Raw genomic sequence first — 22715 nt, forward strand, 5'->3', positions numbered from 1 at the left:
CCTGTAATCCCAGCCACTCAGGAGGCTGAGCTGGGAGAATAGCCTGAACCCAGGAGGTAGAAGTTGCAGTGAGCCAAGATCGCACCATTGCACTCCAGCCTGGGTGACAGGGTGAGACTCCATCTCAAAAAAAAAAAAAAAAAAAAAAAAAAAAAAAAAAAATCAACATAGAAATAGTCTTTGAATAGAAAAGGCAATGTGAAAGTAAGAAGGAAAAATATGGTCTTTCTTGAACTTGTGTGCTTTCAGCTAGCACACATATATAAAAGAAAGTATTTTGAATCAGTTTCAATTTTGTTTTTAGCTATAGGTCTATTTAATTGAAAGATAACTAGAATAACAGATGTCTTCATTGTCTCAAATAGGAAGGACCTGAAATTCCGTCTTAACTTTATATCACAAACTTAGATATATGAGAACTGATGCTAAGGCTACAGTACTTATGTACATGGGAATGCTGGTCTACCAAAGGGTATCTATGTTACAATGACTGTTTTAACTGCATTAATCTATTTAAAGTAAAATGAAAATCAATATCATAACAGAATAACAACTTGATCCATAATTATTTTTTCATCCATGCCAGCTACTGGAAAAGAGAATTATATGTTTCTGTTTTCTAGTAATATGCCTAGCACTTAGAGTACAACACAAGAGCAATTAAGCAACAAGAAAATAATACCAGAGAGGTGAAACTGTCATTTCTAATTGTTAAAACTTTTATTCTGACATAATTACAGATTCACATGCAGTTATAAGAAATAATGAAGGAGATTTCCTACACCCTTTACCCAATCTCCTTCATTAGTAACATCTTGCATAACTGCAATATAATATCACAACCAGGATTTTGTCATTGATACAGTCAAGAGCCAGAACATTTTCACCCCCACAAGAATTCCGTATGTTACCTTCTATAGCTACACTTGCATCACCCCAGCCCATTCCCTCCTTAATCTCTGGCAACCACCAATTTCTTTTCCATCCCTATAATTTTGTAATTTCAAGAATATTATAGAAATGGAATCACACAGTATAGAATCTTTTGGTATCAGCTTTTTTTTTTTTTTTTTTTTTTTTTTTTTTTTTACTTAGTATGATTATATGGAGATTAGGTGGTTATATGTATCAATAGTTTGTTTCTTATTATTAGTGAGTAGTGTTCCATGCATGGATGTACTACAATTTAACCATTTACCCATTGAAGGACACCTGAATTGTTTCCACTTTGGGGCTATTATTAATAAGATACTATAAATGTTCATGTGCAAGTTTTTGTGTGAACATAAGTTTTCATTTATCAGGAATAAATGCCCGGGACTGCAACTCCTGAGTCATAAGGTAGTTCATGTTTAATTCTTGAAGAAACTTCTAAACTGTTTTCCAGAGTGGCTTACCATTTTTCATCCCATCAGCAATGAATAAGTGATCCAGTCTCTGTGAATTCTCACCAGCATTTGGTGTTGTCATGGATTTTATTTTAGCCATTCTGGTAGGCATCTAGTGATATCCCGTTGTGGTTTCATTTTGCTAATAGCTAATGGTGTTGAACATCATTTTACATGCTTATTCTTTATCTGTACATCCTTTCTGGTGAAATCCACTTTTGTTTATTGTGTTCTTTCTTCCTTCCTGATGTTCCAAGGTTCTTTCCTTTTTATCATTCCCTTTCTGTTTAAAGATCTTTCGTTAGCCATTCTTTCAGGTTAGGTCTGTGTGCAACAAATTCTTCGTTTTTCTTTCATCTGGGAATATCTTAATTTCCCCTTCACTTGTGAAAGACATGTTCCCTGGATATAGAATTTAGGGCTGAAGTTTCTTTTCCTTCGGCATTTGAAAAATAGTGTGCCATTTCCACCTGGGACCCATGGTTTTCCATGAGAAATCTCCTGTCATTCCTATTGCTTTTGCCCTAAAGATAAGGTACCTTTCTTTTTCAGTTCTTTCAATATTTTTCTTGCCTTTAATTTTTATTAGTTAGACTATGATATATGTTATGCAGTGGTCACCATGGGGCCTTGGGTGAGACCCCCAGTGCTGTGCTGGCTTCAGGTCTGATCTAGCACAATCCCAGTGGTAGTGACCACAAGAGTTCTTGAATCAACCCTCTGGCAGCTCCAGGAAGTTCAGCACAGACAGAGAGGCTCCTTTTGTTTAGGAGAACGTAAGGAAAGAGAACAAGAGTCTTTGCCTGGTAATCCAGGGAATTTTCCCAGATCTTATCCAAGACCACCAATGCAGTACTTCTAGGAGTCTGCAAGAGCAACAGCATTAGTGGACTTGGGGTGCCGCCTAATGCAGATATGGCTGCAATAACCAAAAATTTAGATCACAGCACCCAAGTCTCTTCAAATATCTGGGAAAACTTCCCAAGAAGGATGGGTAAAAATAAGCCCAGACTGTGAAGACTACAATAAATGCATAATTTTTCAATGCCCAGATATTGACAAATATCCACAAGCATCAAAATCATCCAGGAAAAGATGACCTCGCAAAACAACTGAAGAAGACACAGAACGCAGATATTTCATGTTCATGGATTGGAAGAATCAAGAAAGAAAGGAAAGAAAGAAAGAGAGAGAGAAAAAAAGAAAGAAAGAAAGAAAGAAAGAAGGAAGGAAGGAAGGAAGGAAGGAGAAAGAAAGAAGGGAGGGAGGGAAGGAAGGAAAGGGAGTCAGAGGAAATAAAAGAAAAAAGAATGAAAAACAAGGAAACATGCATACAAGATCTATAAATATCATTCAAAGGCCAAATCCAAGAGGTATTGGCCTTAAAGAGGACGTAAAGAGAGAGATAGAAGTAGAAAGTTTATTCAAAGAGTTAATAATAAGGAACTTCCCAAACATAGAGAAAGATACCAGTATTCAAGTACAACAAGGTTACAGAATACCAAGCAGATTTAACCCAAGAAAGGCTACCTCAAGGCATTTAATAATCAAACTCCCAAAGGTCAAGGATTAAAAAAAAAAGAATCCTAAAAGCAGCAAGTAAAAGGAAACAAATAACATAGAATGGAGCTCCAATACATCTGGTAGCAAACTTTTCAGTGGAAACCTTACAGGCCAGGAGAGTGTAGCATGATATATTTAGTAAGTGCTGAAGAAACTTTTATCCCAGCGTAGTATATCAAGTGAAAATATCCTCCAGACATGAAGGAGAAAGACTTTCCCAGACAAACAAAGCTGAGAGATTTTATCAACACCAGTCCTATCCTACAAGAAATGCTAATGAAAGTTCTTCAACTTAAAAGAAAAAGATGTTAATAAGTGATAAGAAATCATCTGAATGTACAAAACTCATGGTTAATAGCAAAGACACAGAAAATTACAGAATATTGTAACACTGTAATTTTTGTGTGTAAGCTACTCATTTCTTGAGTAGAAAGACTAAACAATGAACGGATAAAAATAATAACTACAACAACTTTTCTAGACATAGACAGTATAATAAGATACAACTAGAAACAACAAAAAGTTAAAAAGTGGGGTACAAAGTTAAGGTGTCAAATTTTATCAGTTTTCTCTTTGCTTGTTAGTTCACTTGTATGTTTATGGAATCAGTAATAAGATGTCGTCATTTTAAAATAATGACAATTACTTTAAATGGCAATTATTTTAATGGCAATTAGACAAGAGAATGATATAAAGGCCATACAAATAGGAAAGGAAGAAGTCAAATTATCCTTGTTTGCAGATGATATGACCTTGTATTTGGAAAAAACTAGATTTCAACAACAACAACAAAAAAATAGAATTAATAAACAAATTTAGTAAAGTTGCAGTATTTAAAATCAACACACAAACATCAGTAGCATTTCTATATGCCAACAGTGAACCATATGGAAAATAAAAATAAAAAAGTCCTATTTACAATAGCCACATAAAAGAAAATACCTGAGAATAAACTTAGCCAAACAAGTGAAAGATCGCTAAAATGAAAACTATAAAACTGGGTAGGCATGGTGGCTCATGCCTATAATTCCAGCATTTTGGATGGCTGAAGTTGGTGGATTGCTTGAGCCCACGAGTTTGAGACCAGCCTGAGTATTATGGTAAAATCTCATTTCTACAAAAACTACAAAAATTAGCCAGGTGTGGTGGTGTGCACTTGTAGTCATGGCTACTTGAGAGGCTGAGGTGGGAGCATTGCTTGAGCCTAGGAGGTTGAGGATGTAGTAAGCCATGATCACACCACAGCACTCCAGCCTGGGCAGAAGATCAAGATCCTATCTCAAAAACAAAAAAAATCTATGAGAAACATTGATGCAAGCAATTGAAGAAGACACAAAAATGCAGATATTTCATGTTCATGGATTGCAAGAATCAGTATTGTAAACATGTTCACACTACTCAAAGCAACCTACAGATTCAACACAATCCCTATCAAAATGCCAATGACATTCTTCATAGAAATAGGAAAAATAGTCTTAAATGGAGAAACAAAAGACTCGGAATAGCCAAAGCTATCCTGAGCAAAAAGAACAAAACTGGAGGAATCACATTACCTGATTTCAAATTATATTAGAGAGCGATAGTAACCAAAACAGCATGGTACTGGCATAAAAGCAGACATATAGACCAACGGAACAGAATGGAATAGAACCCAGAAACAAATCCGTACTTTTATAGTGAACTCATTTTCCACAAAGGTGACAAGAACATACATTGGAAAAAGGGCAGTCTCTTCAATAAATGGTTCCAGGAAATCTGGATATCCATATGCAGAGGAATGAAACTAGATCCCAATCTCTCACCATATACAAAAAGTCAAATCAAAATAAAAATGGATTAAAGACTTAAATTTAAGATCTCAAACTATGAAACTACTACAAGAAAACATTGGAGGAAACTCTCTAGGACACTGGACTGGCAGACTTTTTTGAGTAATACCCCACAACCAAAGCAAAACTGGACAAATGGAATCACATCAAATTAAAAAGTTTCTGCACAACCAATGAAACAATCAACAAAGTGAAGCAACAACCCAAGGAATGGGAGAAAATATCTGCAAAGTACCCATCTGACAAGAGATTAATAACTAGAATATATAAGGAGCTCAAGAAACCCTATAAGTAAAAATGTAATAATCCAATTTAAAAATGGACAAAAGATCTGAATAGACATTTCTCAAAAGACATACAAATGGCAAATAGGTATAAGAAAAGGTGCTCAACATCACTGATCATGAGAGAAATGCAAATCAAAACTGCAATGAGATATAATCTCACCCCAGTTAAATGGCTTTTATGCAAAAGAAAGGCAATAATGAATGCCAGTGAGAAGGTGGAGAAAATGGAACCCTCATACACCGCTGGTAGGAATGTAAATTAGTATAACCACTGTGGAGAAGTTTGGAGATTCCTGAAAAAACTAAAAATAGAGCTACCATGTAATCCAGTAATTCCACTCCTAGGTATATACCCAAAAGAAAGGAAATCCTAGGGATACACCCAAAAGAAAAGAAAGTGTATCGAAGAGATACCTGCACTCTCATGTTTGTTGCAACACTGTTCACCACAGTCAAGATTTGGAAGCAACCGAAGTGTCCATCAACAGATGAACGGATATTGAAAATGTGGTACATATACACAATGCAGTACTATTAAGCCATTAAAAAGAATGAGATCCTGTAATTTGCAACATGGATGGAACTAGAGGTTATTATGTTAAGTGAAATAAGCCACGCAGAGAAACACAAACATTACAAGTTCTCACTTATGTGTGGGAGCTACAAATTGAAACAATTGAACTCATGAAGATGGGGAGTAGAATGATGGTTACCAAAGGCTGAGAAGGGTGGTGGCGGTGGGGTGGAGGGGGTTGAGGGAAGTTAGAATGGTCATTGAGTACAAAAAATAGTCAGATAGAAGGAATAAAATCTAGTATTTGATAGCACAACAGGATGACTATAGTTAACAATAATTTATTGTACATTTTAAAATAACTAGAAAAGTATAATTAAATTGTCTGTAACAAAAATAAAGGATAAATGCTTGAGGTGATGGATACCCCATTTATCCTGATGTGATTATTATGCATTGTATGCCTGTAACAAAATATCTCATGTATCCCATTAATATATACACCTACTATGTACCTACAAAAATTAAAAAGTAAAAAAAACGGGTATTAACGCATTGCCACAAACATTCTCTACTAAGCCCATAATCTCAGGGTAGTATGTTTATGGGTCAGGGTCAGAACAGGGTGTGTATGTGTGTGTGTGTGTGTATGTATGTATGTATATATGTGTGTGTATATATGTATATATGTGTATATGTGTGTATGTATATATATATAGAAAGAGAGATTTGTTATAAGAAATTAGCTCATGCAGTTATAGAGGCTGAGAAGACTCAAGATCATCTGCAGGATGATTTCACAGGCTGGAGACCAAAGTCAGTGGTTACAGTTCAAACCTTATGGCCTGAGAATTAGGAGAACCAATGGTGTAGTTCCAGTGCAAAGGCGAGCAGGCTTGAGACCCAGGAAAAGCCAATGTTCCATTTTGAGTCCAAAGACTGAAAAAGCCACTATTCCAGTTCAAAGCCTATCAGATAGGAAAAATTATCTCTTACTTAAGGGAGGGCCAGGCTTTTTGCTCTATTCAGGACTTCGACTGATTAAATGAGGCTCACCCACATTACAAAGTCAATCTGCTTTATTCAGTCTACTGATTTACATGCCAATCTCATTCCAAAATATAACCCTCACAGAAACACTCAGAATCATGTTTGACCAGATATATGGGCACTCTGTGGTCCAGTCAAGTTGACATATAAATGAACCATTATGGTAGGGAAAACTGGAAATTCCTAAAAATATATTGTTCCATAAATAAGTGCCCTTTATGATTTATACACTAGTGACAGCATGCATTTTGCAAAGAATCACTTATAAAGAATCTAGAAAAGATATAAATATATATGATAGAGATGCTGGCCTTCCGATTCTTCTTTTGGCAACTTCAATTTCCCTCTCATCTGACTGAGCACATAAACTCGCTTAAGATGTGCCTCAAATCTCTTTTATCATCTGATTTTTCATCTCCAGTCCCCTTTCTTCCATTCTACAAAGTAGTAAGTTATGACAATACACATTTTATGGGAGAAGAGGAAGAATGAAACAGACTTTCTATGGATTGTCTTCTATCTTAAATACTCCAGTAAAAAATACTCAAGTCTTCCTACCGTAAATGAACATACTTCTCTTTGTGCTATTTAGAAAAGACTTTATTTCTAGGGTCTCATATAACAGAGAGTTTTCTTTTTGTCTGCTGAGCTGTGGACTCTGTCATAAAGATAACTTTTACTGCCTGGCAAACTTCCAGAACAGCTTAATATCCACAGCTTGAGGCCTATTCTCTCATCTTGACTCATGCAACTGCTACAGCATACTGGCCACATATATGTTCTCTTTTATGTACAGAATGTCCTGTTTGTTTGAGTCACCCAATGGTGACACAACCAAGCAGGTACTAAAGGGAACTTTTAATGAAACTGTGAAATCTTAAGGCCCAAGGAGTCATCTGGTTTGGAATCTTAAAACATGGGAAATAGAAGAGCTGTCCAGAATGGTAGTTTTCAAATAGTGGGTTTCCTGAAGTTACATAAAGTAAGGGGAACAAAGAGAGGACTAAGGTGGGTCAGCTATGATCCTAACAATCATGCTTCAAGCAGAGTAGAGACACATTTTTGCTTTACTATATTAGAGTTTCGCTGCTAAAACAAAAGCAAAAAATAAAGCTGAAAGGTATATGGTATTGTTGGGGCCAAGCCCATGGTCTGGTGACTTAGTGTTATGCAGCATTGATCTTCTGAGTCCCCAGATAGCCTCCCTGTCTTTTATCCAACCTAAGAGGATGGATGTGAAAAAAGTGGCAGCGAGGCTTTGTGAACACATGAATTTGAAGAAGTGTAAAGATCAGCTAGTACTGGAGGTTCTGAAAAAGAAAATTTTCAACTGTTTTGGATACAAAACATAATAAGATCCTTACTTTCTGCTTCGGGCCTTACACAGTTACATTCTGAAGAAATTTTAACTCCTTAGAGATGTTATAAAACAGATTTATGTAAGATATAGTTTGCACTGTATAACCAATCTTGTCAAAAGATAGAAAAAACACAAGTCTGTCATTTTAAAACATGATCTGATACTGATGAGTGAAAAGCTGAGCTGTTTCAAGGATAAAGTTTAATGTAATGAACAAAAAGTGAATTACGATGTTATCCTCAGAAAATAATGTATCAATTATTCCCTGTGTCATTACTCTAGCTGTAGTTAAAGAAGAAAACCATAATGTATATGAGTATATATTCCATGCTTACCTGGGTACTAAAGTTAACAGACATCATTAGTCCTGTCCCAGAATCTCTGGCCACCTGCAGACTGATTAAAGTGGCCTTCTTGTGAGCCACTGCCAGCCGAGAACCCACAGAAAAATACACGAGGCTTTGAGATTCATCACTTTGTAAGATTTTAATCTGTGCAAATCTGGCGCTGTTGTTTATTGCTGCTCCAGCAGTAGCTTCATATAGTTCCACAAAAAAATACACTTCAACCTGTGGTATCTGACAATGAGAAAAAGGAAAAAAAAAAAAGAACTATTACTAATATATTTATATCTGTAGATAGTTCTGATATTTAAAAATTGTATGATTCATACACATTATTAGATAAATAAATATATAAATCTAGAGATATATTCTGTAAATTATGGAATCAAATTCTTAGATTATCATGACATCTATTTTTTAGTCTTTCTTTAAAAATACATTTACTTTCTCTGGGCGAGTTTCTTACTAGAAAATCAATGTCAGGAAATAACCTATGCATACTATGATCAGCAAAAAAATAAATTAAATGTATTCATACCACAAAACACTATAAAGTAGTTAAAAGGAATAAACTAATTCAATATTTTTTAACACAGACACATCTCAAAATAACGACAAGTGAAAATATCAAGCTGTATAATGATATGTATAGCATGATACCATAAAGGTAAAGTTAAAACTACACAAAGCTTAGTATATTTTATTAATAGATACATATTTATGTAAAGTTTTCTTTTTTAACTACCACACCCTGACTGTAGCTGCTCTGGGTGGAGGGTTTGGGTAGGGGACAGGGCAGGGAGTGGAGTTGGAGAATATTACTGGGGAGAGGGAAAAAATGGATTTTCAATTTTGTAAGGTTTTCTTTTTTTTTAAGTGTTTCAAATAAATATAATCAAATATTTATAATAGTCAATTCTGAAATTTTATGTATTTTTCAAAATTTCCCAAAATTCAGTATATAGTCTAAATGTAGTCTGCTGGTCATAGTTTGCTAATGTTTCACCTTGGTTCCTTCTCGATAGTCTCCAATAATTTATTTTCTAAAGCCTGAATTCAATTTTATAACATACTGGCAATCACTTGTTTTTACTAATGATTCACTCTTAACAAAATCATCTACAAATCTTAGCAATATTGTTACCTTCCTGGCATAACTCAAAGGAGCTAAGCTGATGCCTTTATAACTGCAGTGACATTGTCTAATTTGATATAATGTATCATTTTTACCTACCAGCAATTGCCATTATGTTTTGTGATCATTTTAATGATAATTATTACATCATGAAATGATACAACGAATGCTTCAGAATTATACAAGTGTTTATATAAGTTATATCTTAGTCACAGCATAAATCAACTTAATCTCCTTTTGTTTTCTGAAGAAATATTTAGTTTTTTTCTATGGCACATAGCATTCTTTACTGTTGCTGATCAACTGTCAGTCAATATTGAAATATGGAAATCATCATACTATTTCCACTTTTGAGAAACTACATTTGGCAAATACAATAAACTAAAGCACTATCAAAGTATAGTAACTATATTCAAGATCTAGTATGACCAAGTGAGCTTGAATTCAAAGTAGTTTCTTTTAACTAAGGATTTCAGTATATTACTTTCCAACAGAGACTTTTATTTATTTTCTAGTAAAATATTCCTTTTTCATTGTGATGATGATTAGAACATTACGTACAGTCACCTACAAACAAAATAATGTTACAATCTAAGTAAAGAATCATCTGAAATTGAACAGTGTACAGATGGGTGCCTACATTAGACTAGTAACATAAAGAGTCTTCCAGTCTTAGAAATAAACAGTCTATTGAAACAACATTTCTGAAGTCTCATGAGAAATCAAGACTCACAGATCATATGTGAACCTCCCCAGACTCCTAGAAATGACAGAGACCTCATAAGAGCCCATTCCATGTGCAATTCCCAGCAGGTTCTTTTCCTGGTTAGGTCAGAACCGTCCCAGGACAATCTTTTGCCCTAACTAGTATAAGATGATTTTTCCAAGGACCAGAACTGTTCAGCAATAGAAAAACCAAAGTTAACAATGAAACAATACTTTACTTAAATATTTTTGGAAATATTTGCAACAAATATTTAAACACTGGATTTAAACAGACTTTGTGGTTATGAGCATGCTTCCTAAATTAATTGTTACCTTACACATTTTGCTAATACAGAATCATAAGATAAATCATCAGGAAAAGGGGAAATGGACTGAAATTCAAGAGATGAGTTATAATCTTGGCCCAGTAATTGAATTGGGAAAGTTACTTAAATTCTTAATAATTCGAAAGTGAAAGTACTGAAAAAATGCGGAGATGATAATCTGAGACAGGACAGAGTCAAAAAACTTTGAGTACCACTAGACTGGATTGAGGTAAGGGACACTGCCATTAATGAGTGGTGTTGTGGGCAGCAAGCCACCCAGGTGCCAAGGCAAGGGACCTAGGGCACAAGCTGTGCCAGTACAATAAAGAAAATACATAAAATAAGAGTAGTAGTACTAGAAATAGATTATAGATATGATGATATATGAGTATTATTAATCATCAGTTTGTAGCATTACTCTTTAATCCAATATTATAATAATCTTTGCTCTACAATTATAACCTAGGAAAAGCCAGAGCATACAAAGACAGGAACTGAAGGGGCATGGTGAGAAGTGACCAGAAGACAAGAGTGTGAGCCCTCTGTCACGCCTGGACAGGGCCACTAGAGGGCTCCTTGGTCTAGCAGTAACACTAGCGCCTAGGAAGGCAACTGTTAATTAGCTGACCTTGGTCTAGCAGTAGCATCAGTGCCTAGGGAAGGCACCCGTTACTTAGCAGACTGGGAAAGGGAGTCTCCCTTTCCCTGGGGATGTTAGAGAAGACTCTTCTCCATCACCTCTTGTGGAAGACCTGACATCAGTCAGGCCCACCCACAGCCATCCAGAGGCCTAATTGTCTCCCTGCGATGCTGTGCTTCAACAGTCACGCTCCTGTTTCACTTTCATGTTCCACTCTGTACACCTGGCTCCACCCTCTAAATAGCAGTAGCAAAATTAGTGAAAGTGTTAAAGTCTTTGAGCTTTCTGAAAAGAGCATGCAAGAAATAATGATGTAAGCTGTCCTCTCTCTCTCTCTGCCTCCACTACCTAACAGGGAAGGGCCCCCTGTCTGGTGGACACGTGACTCACGTGACCTTATCAATCATTGGAGATGACTCACACTCCTTACCCTGCCCCTTTTGCCTTGTATCCAATAAATAACAGCGCAGCCAGGCATTCGGGCTACTACCGGTCTCCACGTCTTGGTGGTAGCCAAGGCGGGGTCTGCCGGGTCCAGCTGTCTTTTCTTCTATCTCTTTGTCTTGTGTCTTTATTTCTATGATCTCTTGTCTCTGCACACAAGGAGAAAAACCCACAGACCCTGTAGGGCTGGTCCCTACATGGTGTAATTCTGTGGATGCATTTGTTGTGTCTGCAATATCTGTAACTCTTGTATCACTTGTGTTGATGTAGTTATTACTCAAGTCACTGCATTCCCTTGGGCTCCATCTCCATCCATTCTGAATAATCACAATACTCACCATCTCTTATGAAGGGCCAACTCTGCCGAGAGCTGTGCTAAGAACTTCTTATTCATTATTTTCTTTATTTGCCTCACAGCCATATTATTAACCCCATTAAACCTGGGAGGCTCAGGAAGGCTGAGCAACCTGTCCAATGTCACCCAGCTAATTGGTAGAAGAGTTAAGATTTGAACCAAAGTCTTCCATTATCAGAACCCTAGCTCTTATACTGACTCCAGTGACTCCAAGAATAAGTTCAGTGTAACTGATGTCTTTCCTTTGACAAAAAATGAAGAAGATGGTGTTTAGGTCAAAAGTTTAGCAATAATTGGGGGGCTCTACTAGGATGTCCAAATAATTTCTCAAAGCCCACTACAGAAGAATATTGTCACAGAACATGTGTTGTTTATATCATTAGGTTTCAGTTTATATGACATAAAAATAATTTGAACTGGATGAGTAATAAGTTCCCTTCTACTCAAAAAAGGTAAAATGTTAACATGTACGGCAAAAGTACTTTTTAAAAAATATCTTTTCATTTTCATGAGAACATAATCATCTTCCATCTTCTCTCTTTTCAAATTTCCTCTTAATGAAACTAGAATGTATATTAACCTTGCTTGTACCTTGCCTTTTAACAGGTGAAAAGATAATGAGGGAAAAAATGTCTTGAAAATTAGCTGCTTCTCAAAATGTAGAAGAAAACTCTATGATTTGAAATCGTATGTGAAAGAGAAAGAAGAGGTGTGAGTAATTTTTTTCTCTTACCTAACTGAAACTATTTGATGATGGGCTCAGCAGCATTTCTCTAGTTAAGAAAACAAATATATACAGATAGCACCCCATGTATTGCATACAACATTCTCTTACCCCTTAATTATATATTCTTCTGCAAGGAGGGCAAGCTCCGAGGAAGCAGTCTTCCCTAACCCCATCTATACTTTAACTTTCCTATTTCTCTTTATTCAGCTTCCCCAAGCCCACTCCTGATGGCTTTTCTCGTCTCTCTTCTTAGAATTACAAGGTTAACATCTACTGTACGAGACAGATGTTTAAAGTCTAGTGAGATCTTATCAGTATTCTAATTCACCAAAAACTATTCGAGATAAAATGCACAATATAATTTTTTGTAATTCATGTACGCAAAACATATTTATGGAGGACGTAACACCACATTCTAATTTTTGAACAGCTAACAGTTTTATAGTCTATCTAAACTATGCATAAGTTGTAACACTGCATATAACTGATAACTAACATAAGAAACGTACAGATAATGTTTTGTAAATGTAGTGAATCAACAACTCCAACTAGAGGTTTCATGGGAGGCACCATGGAGAAAGTGGTACTTTGATTAAGAGAAAGCTATAGGTAAGAAATATGGGGGCTGGGCATGGTGACTCACGCCTGCAATCCCAGCACTTTGGGAGGCCAAGGTGGGTGGATCGCTTGAGGCTAGAGGTTTGAGACCAGCCAGGCCAACAGGGTGAATCCCCGCCTCTACTAAAAATACAAAAATTAGCTGGGCATGGTGGTGTGCACCTATAATCCCAGCTACTCAGGAGGCTGAGGCATGAGAATCGCTTGAACTCAGGAGGTGGAAGTTTCAGTGAGCCAAGATTGCAGCACGGCACTGCAGCCTGGGCCACAGAGCAAGGCTCTGTCTCAAAAAAGAAAATAACAAAAAGAAATCTGGGGTTGAAAGGGTTGATGGAAGCATAAAAATATTTGGAAGAAATGCATGAAGAAGGGTTTAAGTGTTTTCAAGTAGAATACAGTAAGTCTTCACTTAACCATGACAGGTTCTTGGAAACAGCAACTTTAAAGGAAAGGACATACACTGTGCAGTAGGAACTCAACTGTTGTTTATATCAATTAGTCTATGGTAAAACTGGTTTCATTATACAGCACATTGTTTCACATAAAGTTGCAGTTTCCAAGAGCCTATTGAGTATGTGAAGTGAGGACATACTATATGATCAAATGCCTTGAGTACTGAAATTTCAGTTCCTCATTGTCAGTGTGACAGAAAGTTTTAGTAACTGATGATAACTCAAGAAAAGCAAAAAACAATGATGTGATATGTTGAACTATGAGAAAAAGAGTGGGGATTCAACACCTTAAGGAAAATATGTTTTCTAGCGCTACTACCACCAGAGTGGCCACAAGAGCAACACATTTGCCTGCATCAACTTCCCTGCATAGCTCTAGTACATACATATAGATCTCTAAAATCTTTCTGATCAAAGAAATCAAGTCCTTTGACACTAGTTAATTGGCTGTCTTACATTAGGGAAAAAATCAAGACAGCTCTAGAATGCTTGTTATTGCTATAAAGCAAGTATTCTTCCAGATATTTTTAAAGTAATACTGAAAAGACAAAAGACCAGCTTAATAAGACTATCAGTGGCCATGCCATGACTATTTGAATACCAAAAAGAAAATCACTTAGTAAGTAATAAAAATTATTTGAATTTGAATTTATAGTGATACTGAAAGAAGAAATGTTATCATTATATAAAAGAGATAGCATGTAAGATAAATATGATTCTAATGGTATATACTTAATATTTTATTAATTTTAGTAGAGTTAGTATATCAAGATACGTCTTTTATTAAGCATGTGTTCATTTATGAGGCAATGATAAACACTGTTTTCTTTGTATGTAAGTAGAAAGGGGTTAATAAAAAGAATTGTGAAGAAGACATTTATTTCAAGAAAAGGAAAGAACTGTACCAAGAATACAAATAAAAGAAGTGAAATCTACATGGTTGTTATTTTAGTACATGGCAAGAAACAAAAAAATACAAAAATGACAAGTTTATTTACAAAATTCATAATGTAATCAAGTCTGTCTAAAGTTTGTTGTCACCAAAGAGATTTAGACATTATGGCTAAGAAAGACACAAAGAATCTCCATATTAACAATGTATAAGTTTCAATAGTGGTTTTAAAATGATTAATTCTAAAGAAATATAATTAGAAGTTGACACTAGTGTGTGTCTTCATTTCTTACCTTCTCTGGTTTGAGTTCAATGCTGATAAAGCATTTTGTTTGACCCGTTGTACAGGTTGTGGTCCCTGACACAGACCGAAGTTCCTCCATCAGGTTTACCCCATCCTTCTGGAGCACGACGACTGTTTTGTTAAGTGTGACTCGCCAAAAGACCTTGACATCTTCAAAGGCCCTGTGAGCAAGAAACCCACCCAATGCTTTAACAAAGGGTGTCATCCCCATGTCTAATAGAGTTTATTATCACTGTGCCAAATGGTACCTCTTCATCCAAAGTATAGCACTTACTTTACCATTGATGATGCTGAAAATGACCAATTTTCCTCACTACAAATGACAGAATTAAATTAAGCCTCAGGGCTTATGTGGTTTTCTTTGACTACATTCCATTTGATAATGAATAAGTATCCTGATACTCTGTATAAGGAATGTAAAAACAAATAATATTTTTCTATTATGTTCAAAAAATGTGAAAATGAGAATTACAGGGAGTTCTTAAAGGCAAGTAAATGTTTCTCATTTCTCTTTTAAAAAGAATTTTTCTAAAGAAACAACACTTCCACTCATAATGGTTGTTTCTGCAAAATAGGACAAAGGGAGACTTACATTCTCACAGATTATTTAGGCCCAAAATGGAAAATGTAATATATACACATGTGCATGTGTGCATGCCAAGCACATGTATGTGATTAGTATCCAAAGCTGCTACTATACAGTTTTAAGTTGCAAACAAAATTTTGGTACTCCAAGTTTTCTTTACAGGAAAATGGTATGTATGTGGAGTGAGCAGGTAACAGGCAGTAAGATGAAGTGATGACCTACATAGTCTGATATTTGTACAGTCCTTCATGAAGTATAAAACACTCAAGGTAACCCTAAGTTATGATCACAAACGAAGTATCATAATCACAGATTAAGAACTAGAGCATCTGAAGACATGCCAAATTCCACACTACTTCCTTCTATCTTACCCTGCCTCTACCATTGTATGAATTGAACTTAGATTTATACAGACACACAGAATGTTACGTCTTCCATATACTATATATATACTTACCTGTTTGGCTGTCTTGTGACAATAAGGTGCAATCTTCTCATATCAGCTCCTTCCCTGAGTTCTAGTCCATTCTGGGACTCCTCACTGAATCCTATGATGCCATTGTGAAGGTCACTCCCTGAAAAAAGAATGGAGGGCTATAATATATTCAAGAATGATTTAAAAGACCTCCCATGCTCCACTAATCTTGCCAGCTCACATGGTTTAAAAGTGAGAAATTCACAGGTGGTGAGGGGAGCTAGAGTTGTTAAAATATCTTTATTAAAAATAAACTAAACTATGATAACATCAAGGTGGCTGTTTGGGAATAGAAGAAAAGAAGAAATAAATCATCAAATCCCACTCTTTCACCTGACACACATATTCATTTTTCTATTAAGATCCTACTTTACATTTGACAGTACTTGAAATTTTAAATATTTATCTGTTTTAAGACTATATATCCCCTACAGAATATAAGCCCTACTCGAGCAACAACTTTTATTCACTACTGTATCCCCAGCTCCGAGAACAGAACTGAGCATATAGTAAGTGTTGAATAAATATTTGTCAAATAAATGAACTCTGCTCAACGGATTTACCTTCACATAAGAGGTTTGACTAAAAGATCATCTATGCTACCCATTAAGCTATTTGCCCCAGAACAAAACAGAAATATTAAGGAACTCCTGAGCATCTCTCGGTATCAGAAACTTTCCTAAGCAACACTTGAGGTTACAGGTACCATTATACTTAAAAAACTGTTTAAACTGGAACAAAACTAGGGCCCATACTATACAGAAATCATCACTTCAAATTCTAGGCAGCACCTAAGCCAGCTTCTCGGACTAGAGAAATACCAGTGCACAGCTCTGACTGCTTTCTATTTCTCCATGACCCAGTTTTGCATTGATCCTAGAAGCAATGATCCTAAAGCAATCAGCCTGAAAAACAATGTGTATTAGTTCATTTTTATGTTGCTATAAAGACGCTAGCTGAGACTAGGTAATTTATAAACAAAAGAGGTTTGATTCACAGTTCTGCATGTCTGGGGAGGCCTCAGCAAACTTACAATCATGGTGGAAGGGGAAGCAAAGCACGTCATATATGGTGGCAGGAGAGAGAGAGCAAGGGGAAGTGCTACTTTTAAACCATCAGATCTCATGAGAACTCACTCACTGTCACAAGAATAGCATGGGGGAAACTGCCCCCATGATCCAATCATCTCCCACCAGGTCCCACCCTCGACACAGGGGGATTTGGGGGATTACAACTGGAGATAACAATTGAGTGGAGACACAGAGCCAAACCATATTATCATGTGTACCCATCACCCTGAAACCTGATTCCTGGCATTCTAAGTAGACAGAATTTCTAAAGTTAGGGAGTAGGTTGAGTTAAGGAAACAGAAAACCACTGAACTGTCCTGATAGGGAAGAACTAGTAGGCATCAGCCTCTGGACCATTTCCCTGGTCTTGAAGTAAATGTGGAGCCCCTTTATTAGGGACATGCGAATGATGGGTTACATTTGTCCTAGGATCTCATGTGTGTTTTGTTTCAGACTGCCAATCCTCATCCTCGCCAATTAATCACTACAATCACTTCATAGCCTGGTATCAGAATCTGACATTGACTTTTTATCTTTGGCAGCAATTGTTTTCTTGTCACCTTAAGTGAGGATTTGGGTTCTTCAAGTAGATTACAAGACTATCACAGCAGAACCCTCATTTCCTTTTCCAAGGCAATAGCAACTAGCATGATTCTAATGAAAATAACACTTCCCTTGTCACATTTACAATAACAAATTTGATTTCAGATTTCTAGTAAGATGATTCCAGACTGATAATATGCCAATGATTGAAATCAAAACGAAATAAACTATTTTTTCCCTGACTTACTCAGAAAGTTTGCTCTAAAATCTAAATATGAAAAGATTATAAAGATGGGTGGATGCAGCAAAATTAATTATCCAGTTAAGTGAGAAATATTATTAAGAAAAAAATGCCAAGTAGGGAAAAGGTGAGGGCAACATTTGCAAGTAAAGGAACTTAAGGGATTATGACCACACGAATGTGCCTGGAGGTGTCGTCAGGCCAATTACATCACATGACGTTAGTGGTAGCTGTGGCAGGGTGTCAGTCATTTGCAACAGGTGTGTGATGAGTGTGCCTTATGTAGGGAAGGTAAATATCACAGAATCTCACAGAGCTCAGCTGATTTACCATTTGCCTGGTGAGTTAAAACTAAGCTCAGAGCTGATGAAGGGATAGGCACTGGTAGGCTATATTATTATCTCATAAAACAGGGAAGCACTTCCATTCCAGTTGGTACCTAACTTCTGTCCTGAGCCCCCAAAGAACCCACTGCCACTTTCTTAACCAGGACTACAAGACCTCCTCGTGATCCAGTAATTAATGGAGTATCGCTTAAAACAGCAAAGAACCTCCAGAAGCCATTTTAATGGGCCTGGCCAATGCCAAACTAATTGTTAAATGTTTTAACTATCAGCCTTGGTCATATTCAAATAACTGTAATAAAATATCTGTGTCATAGAATGAGAAGGAGGATGCTGATGGCCAAACTAATTTTAATAGAAATATATAGATGGTATTAAGCCAATTTGAATCAAAATCAGTAAATAACTTGTAGAATAGAATAAGAATTTACAATACACTACATAAACTGTAGAAATAGGAATAAATCATACTAACTGATGTAAATTTGTAGGTTAACATAAATGAGACAATGCTGAGCATATGAAAGGAAGTTAAAAGACTGCAAAATTATGACTGAATTAAAACTGAGTGACTAAAACAAAATATGAACTCCAGGAAGCATCAAATCTCAAAAACATGCTTTGAGGTCTATTGCACAGAATGGTGAATATAGTTAATACAGAGTACTGTACATTTCCAAGTTTCTAAGATAGTAAATTTGAAATATTCTCACTACAAAAAATGTTTGAGATAATGTACATGTAACTAGCTTGATTAAATTATTCTACACTGTATTTATAAATCATAACATCATTCCTTGTACCCTTTAAATATGTATAATTACAAGCTGTCACTTTACAATAAAACATAAAAATGAAAGAAGAAAAGAATCATGAGAAGGCCTGTCACTAATTCATATAAGGTATTGACATGCTGATGTATTTCATTTGAAGAAATACAGTATGATTGCAGGCCGGGTGCAGGGACTCACACCTGTAATCTCAGCACTTTGGTAGGCTGAGGCGGGTGGATCACGAGGTCAGGAGTTCAAGACAAGCTGGCCAACATAAGGAAACCCTGTCTCTACTAAAACTACAAAAAAATTAGCCAGGGTGGTGGCAGGTGCCTGTAATCCCAGCTACTCGGGAGGCTGAGGCAGAGAATTGCTTGAACCCAGGAGGCAGAGGTTGCAGTAAGCCGTGATCGTGCCACTGCACTCCAGCCTGGGCAACAAAGCAAGACTCCATCTCAAAAAACAACAAAAAACAAAAAACAAAAAACAAAAACCAAGAAAAAAAATACAGGATGATTTCAGAGGTAAACTGCAAACTGTCACGAAAAGATTGCATAAGATACCTGAGAAACAAAAAATAATTAAATTTTTAAGCTATTGTAACATATATATGCAATAGTATGATGGCTATATCAACTACATTGGGTCAAAAGCAAAACAAAAGGCAATAGTTTAAATCTATTTGGTAACAGAAAAAAAAAAAAATTCCTGCCAATGAGATCTTTGACTTTAGGATGGGTTACTGAAAGTGGCTGGTAAATTTAGAATGAAGTTTCAAAACAGGATAGGCAATCACGTGTTTGGATGATTAAATTAAATGCTCTTTATATTGTGAAAGTATGGATTTATAGATTGTATTACTGGCTCTGATCTCAGTGACATTTACAGTACATTAAATTACAGGGCCCTCAGAACAGCACATCATGAGTTCATGTCATGGGTCCATGCTACAGAAAAACAACACTTTAATGCATTCCTATGAATAACTTAAGTACTTCACCTTCTTCCATTAAATTTAAGCCGGATTCATCTTAATACAAATTATGTACCACAAAAGTAATTTTTATCTCCATCATTTCAAAGATATACCTGTAATAATAACCATGGCAAAAGCTGCAAATCCAGTGTCATCCTTCCCCTCCACAATCTGTGCTCCCCCTTGAGGGTTTGTGAGAAACACATAGAAGAATTCCTGCCCCTCAGGCTCATCGTCATCCAAAATTTGAACTGATACTTTACGTTCTGTTTCTCCATCTAGGAATATAAGGGTAAGGGTTTGTTCTTCAAAGTCTTCTTCTTCAACTGCCCATGTTAGGTTGGAAATCCCATAGATACCATGAAAGGGCAATGCATTTGGTTCCTTCTGAGCATGTCTTTCACCGAAAGTTTTAACTGTTATGCTGACATTGCCAGTAAACCCACCAGTTCTTCGGATAAGAACTTCTGCAGTGTTGAATATGCCATTCTTCATCTCCTCTTCAACATAAACAATGGATGGCCCAAGGCTGAATGTTCCATGAATGGAAACATTGGCAGTTACCGTGGCCACATCAGGCTTTTCAGACACAGCAGGTGTGCCATGAAGGGTGACAAGTTTCTCAGGGATGGCAGGTACACCAGTTGCCTCAGTAACAATGGCAACCACATTGGTTGGCTGCAGAATGGTAGTCGTCTTGCTTGTGCCGAAGTATGTGGTGGATTCAGTTTCTACAGGAATGAGAGTTGTGTCAACTGTTACAGCCACAGTTGTCATGGGGAAGGAAACATCCATTCCTGCCAGGTCATCATTATCCAATATTGTGATCACTGCAACACTGAAATCTAGATTCAGGCGTGGGCTCCAATTAACATCAAACTTTTGTAATCCCCTAATTTCTACTGAAGTAAGGTTAATGTAAAAGAATTCTTCTATCTCAGAAAGCTGATCATTAATAATGGTTATTTCAAAATCAACCTCAGTTTGGAATTTTTGAAAAAACAGTTCCCCATTCTGAACAGGCTCAAAATCTTCCAGTGGCTTGGCGCTTCCTGCAGTGGTCTGATAAGAAACTTTAATAAGATCGCTGTGGAACCCAAATAGTCTTTGTACATGTAATCTGATCATCTGTGTATCTTCTGACACTATGATATTTCTTGAGCTACTGGAAAATTGGAAGATGCCCATTGGTTCAATTTCAGCAACGATGAAACCTGATCTGGGAAAAAAATTAAATCAAGAAGAAATTGATTTTAAAAAATAGGAATATGACTGTAGAGATTCATTGTTCACAATTTAAAATGCTGTTCGTGAGGGCAGCAACTTAACAATGAAGTGCCATTTCAAATTCCATCAAACTCTATTTATTGATAAGGGCACAAGAAATGTTAAGAACAGGAGCTGCAAAAGCAGGGACAGGACCTAACAAGTCTGAGCAAAATGAAAAGCTCATAGGTCTCTGTTGTATTTCTCCATCATCCCAGAGCAATTGTCTGAGGGATCTGAAAATAGGCTCTCTCTTAGGATCAGTGCAAGGGGAACAATACTACTACAATGCTCTGGACCTCTGCCAGCTTTCTTATCTACCAGATAGAAATAGTTACCGGCACTAGAAGCAAAATCCTTGCTTCCTTCAGCTGCCAGTAACGGGACTATCCTCTCATGCAAATGTAGCTAAAACTTTGTGTGTGAAGTAGGATAGACACCCATGATAGAATAATTTATCCTCAGTTTTTTCCTATAGTTTTTTGTTGTGAATTAACAACTATATCAGAGGTTACAACTGGTGGCTTCTTGGCCTAATTCTGTCTACAGGTATAATTTCTTTTGCTAACAGGTTTTTGGTTTTAATATAAATTTAAATGTCTTTAGGGAGGATTCTTCAGATCCCATCACTCTCTCTTGTCAAGCAGCTAGCACTCACTACATAAAACAGTGGTTAATACCTCAGACAGAGGCCATTCAGCCTGGGTTGAAATCATGACCCCAACATGTATAAACTGTGTGCTTCTGGGTTATTGCATAATCTATCTATGACTTTTGTCATCTATAAAATGGGACAAATAATAGAATCTACTTCGTAAGGCTGCTGGGGAGAGTAAAGAGAGAGAGAGTACGTGTATGCATGTGTGTGTTTGTGTGTGTGTATGATTTATGCCTGGCCTAGAGTAAGCACTATAAGATTTATGCCTGGCCTAGGGTAAGTACTGTAATACTACTTGTTGTTGTTGTTGTTTTTGAGACAGAGTCTCACTCACTCTGTTGCCCAGGCTGAAGTGCTGTGGCGCGATCTCAGTTCATTGCAACCTCTGCCTCCTGGGCTCCTGAAGCGAATCTCCTGCCTCAGCCTCCCAAGTAGCTGGGACTACAAGCATCGCCATCACACCTGGCAGATGTTTTGTGTTTTAAGTACAGATGGGGTTTCGCCATGTTGGCCAGTCTGGTCTTTAATTCCTAATCTCAGGTGACTGGCCTGCCCTGGCCTCCCAAAGTGCTGGGATTACAGGCGTGAGCCACCACAACTGGTCAAGCACTATAATACTGTTAATAACTATTGTTGCTGTTAAAGCATTTGAATTTGTAACTCTAAAACATGTTTTAAAATGATGAACATTTTAAAAATGGCATATGTATAATCTAAAGTCATATCTGATTTCCCCAATGGAGATCTCCCACACATAAACATGTATACAAACATACTTGAATACGCTCTAGTTTTCATACCCCCAAATTTTCTTTATTTTACAAGTAAACTGAAGAACAGAAAGATCAAG

General features: G+C 36.6%; 1 protein-coding gene across 1 annotated transcript in view; it reads right to left on the reverse strand.

The window, feature by feature from the left end:
- The window catches only part of ADGRV1 (adhesion G protein-coupled receptor V1), a 544806-nt gene that overhangs the window by 329500 nt on the left and 192591 nt on the right, over window positions 1-22715 (reverse strand). Inside the window, 4 exon segments of the mRNA XM_033179148.1 lie at window positions 8327-8569; window positions 14923-15094; window positions 15977-16094; window positions 20055-21160. Of these exon segments, the coding sequence (XP_033035039.1) occupies window positions 8327-8569; window positions 14923-15094; window positions 15977-16094; window positions 20055-21160 (1639 nt within the window).

The sequence above is a fragment of the Trachypithecus francoisi genome, unplaced genomic scaffold (assembly GCF_009764315.1).
Source record: "Trachypithecus francoisi isolate TF-2019V2 unplaced genomic scaffold, Tfra_2.0 Lachesis_group2, whole genome shotgun sequence".
NCBI lineage: Eukaryota > Metazoa > Chordata > Mammalia > Primates > Cercopithecidae > Trachypithecus > Trachypithecus francoisi.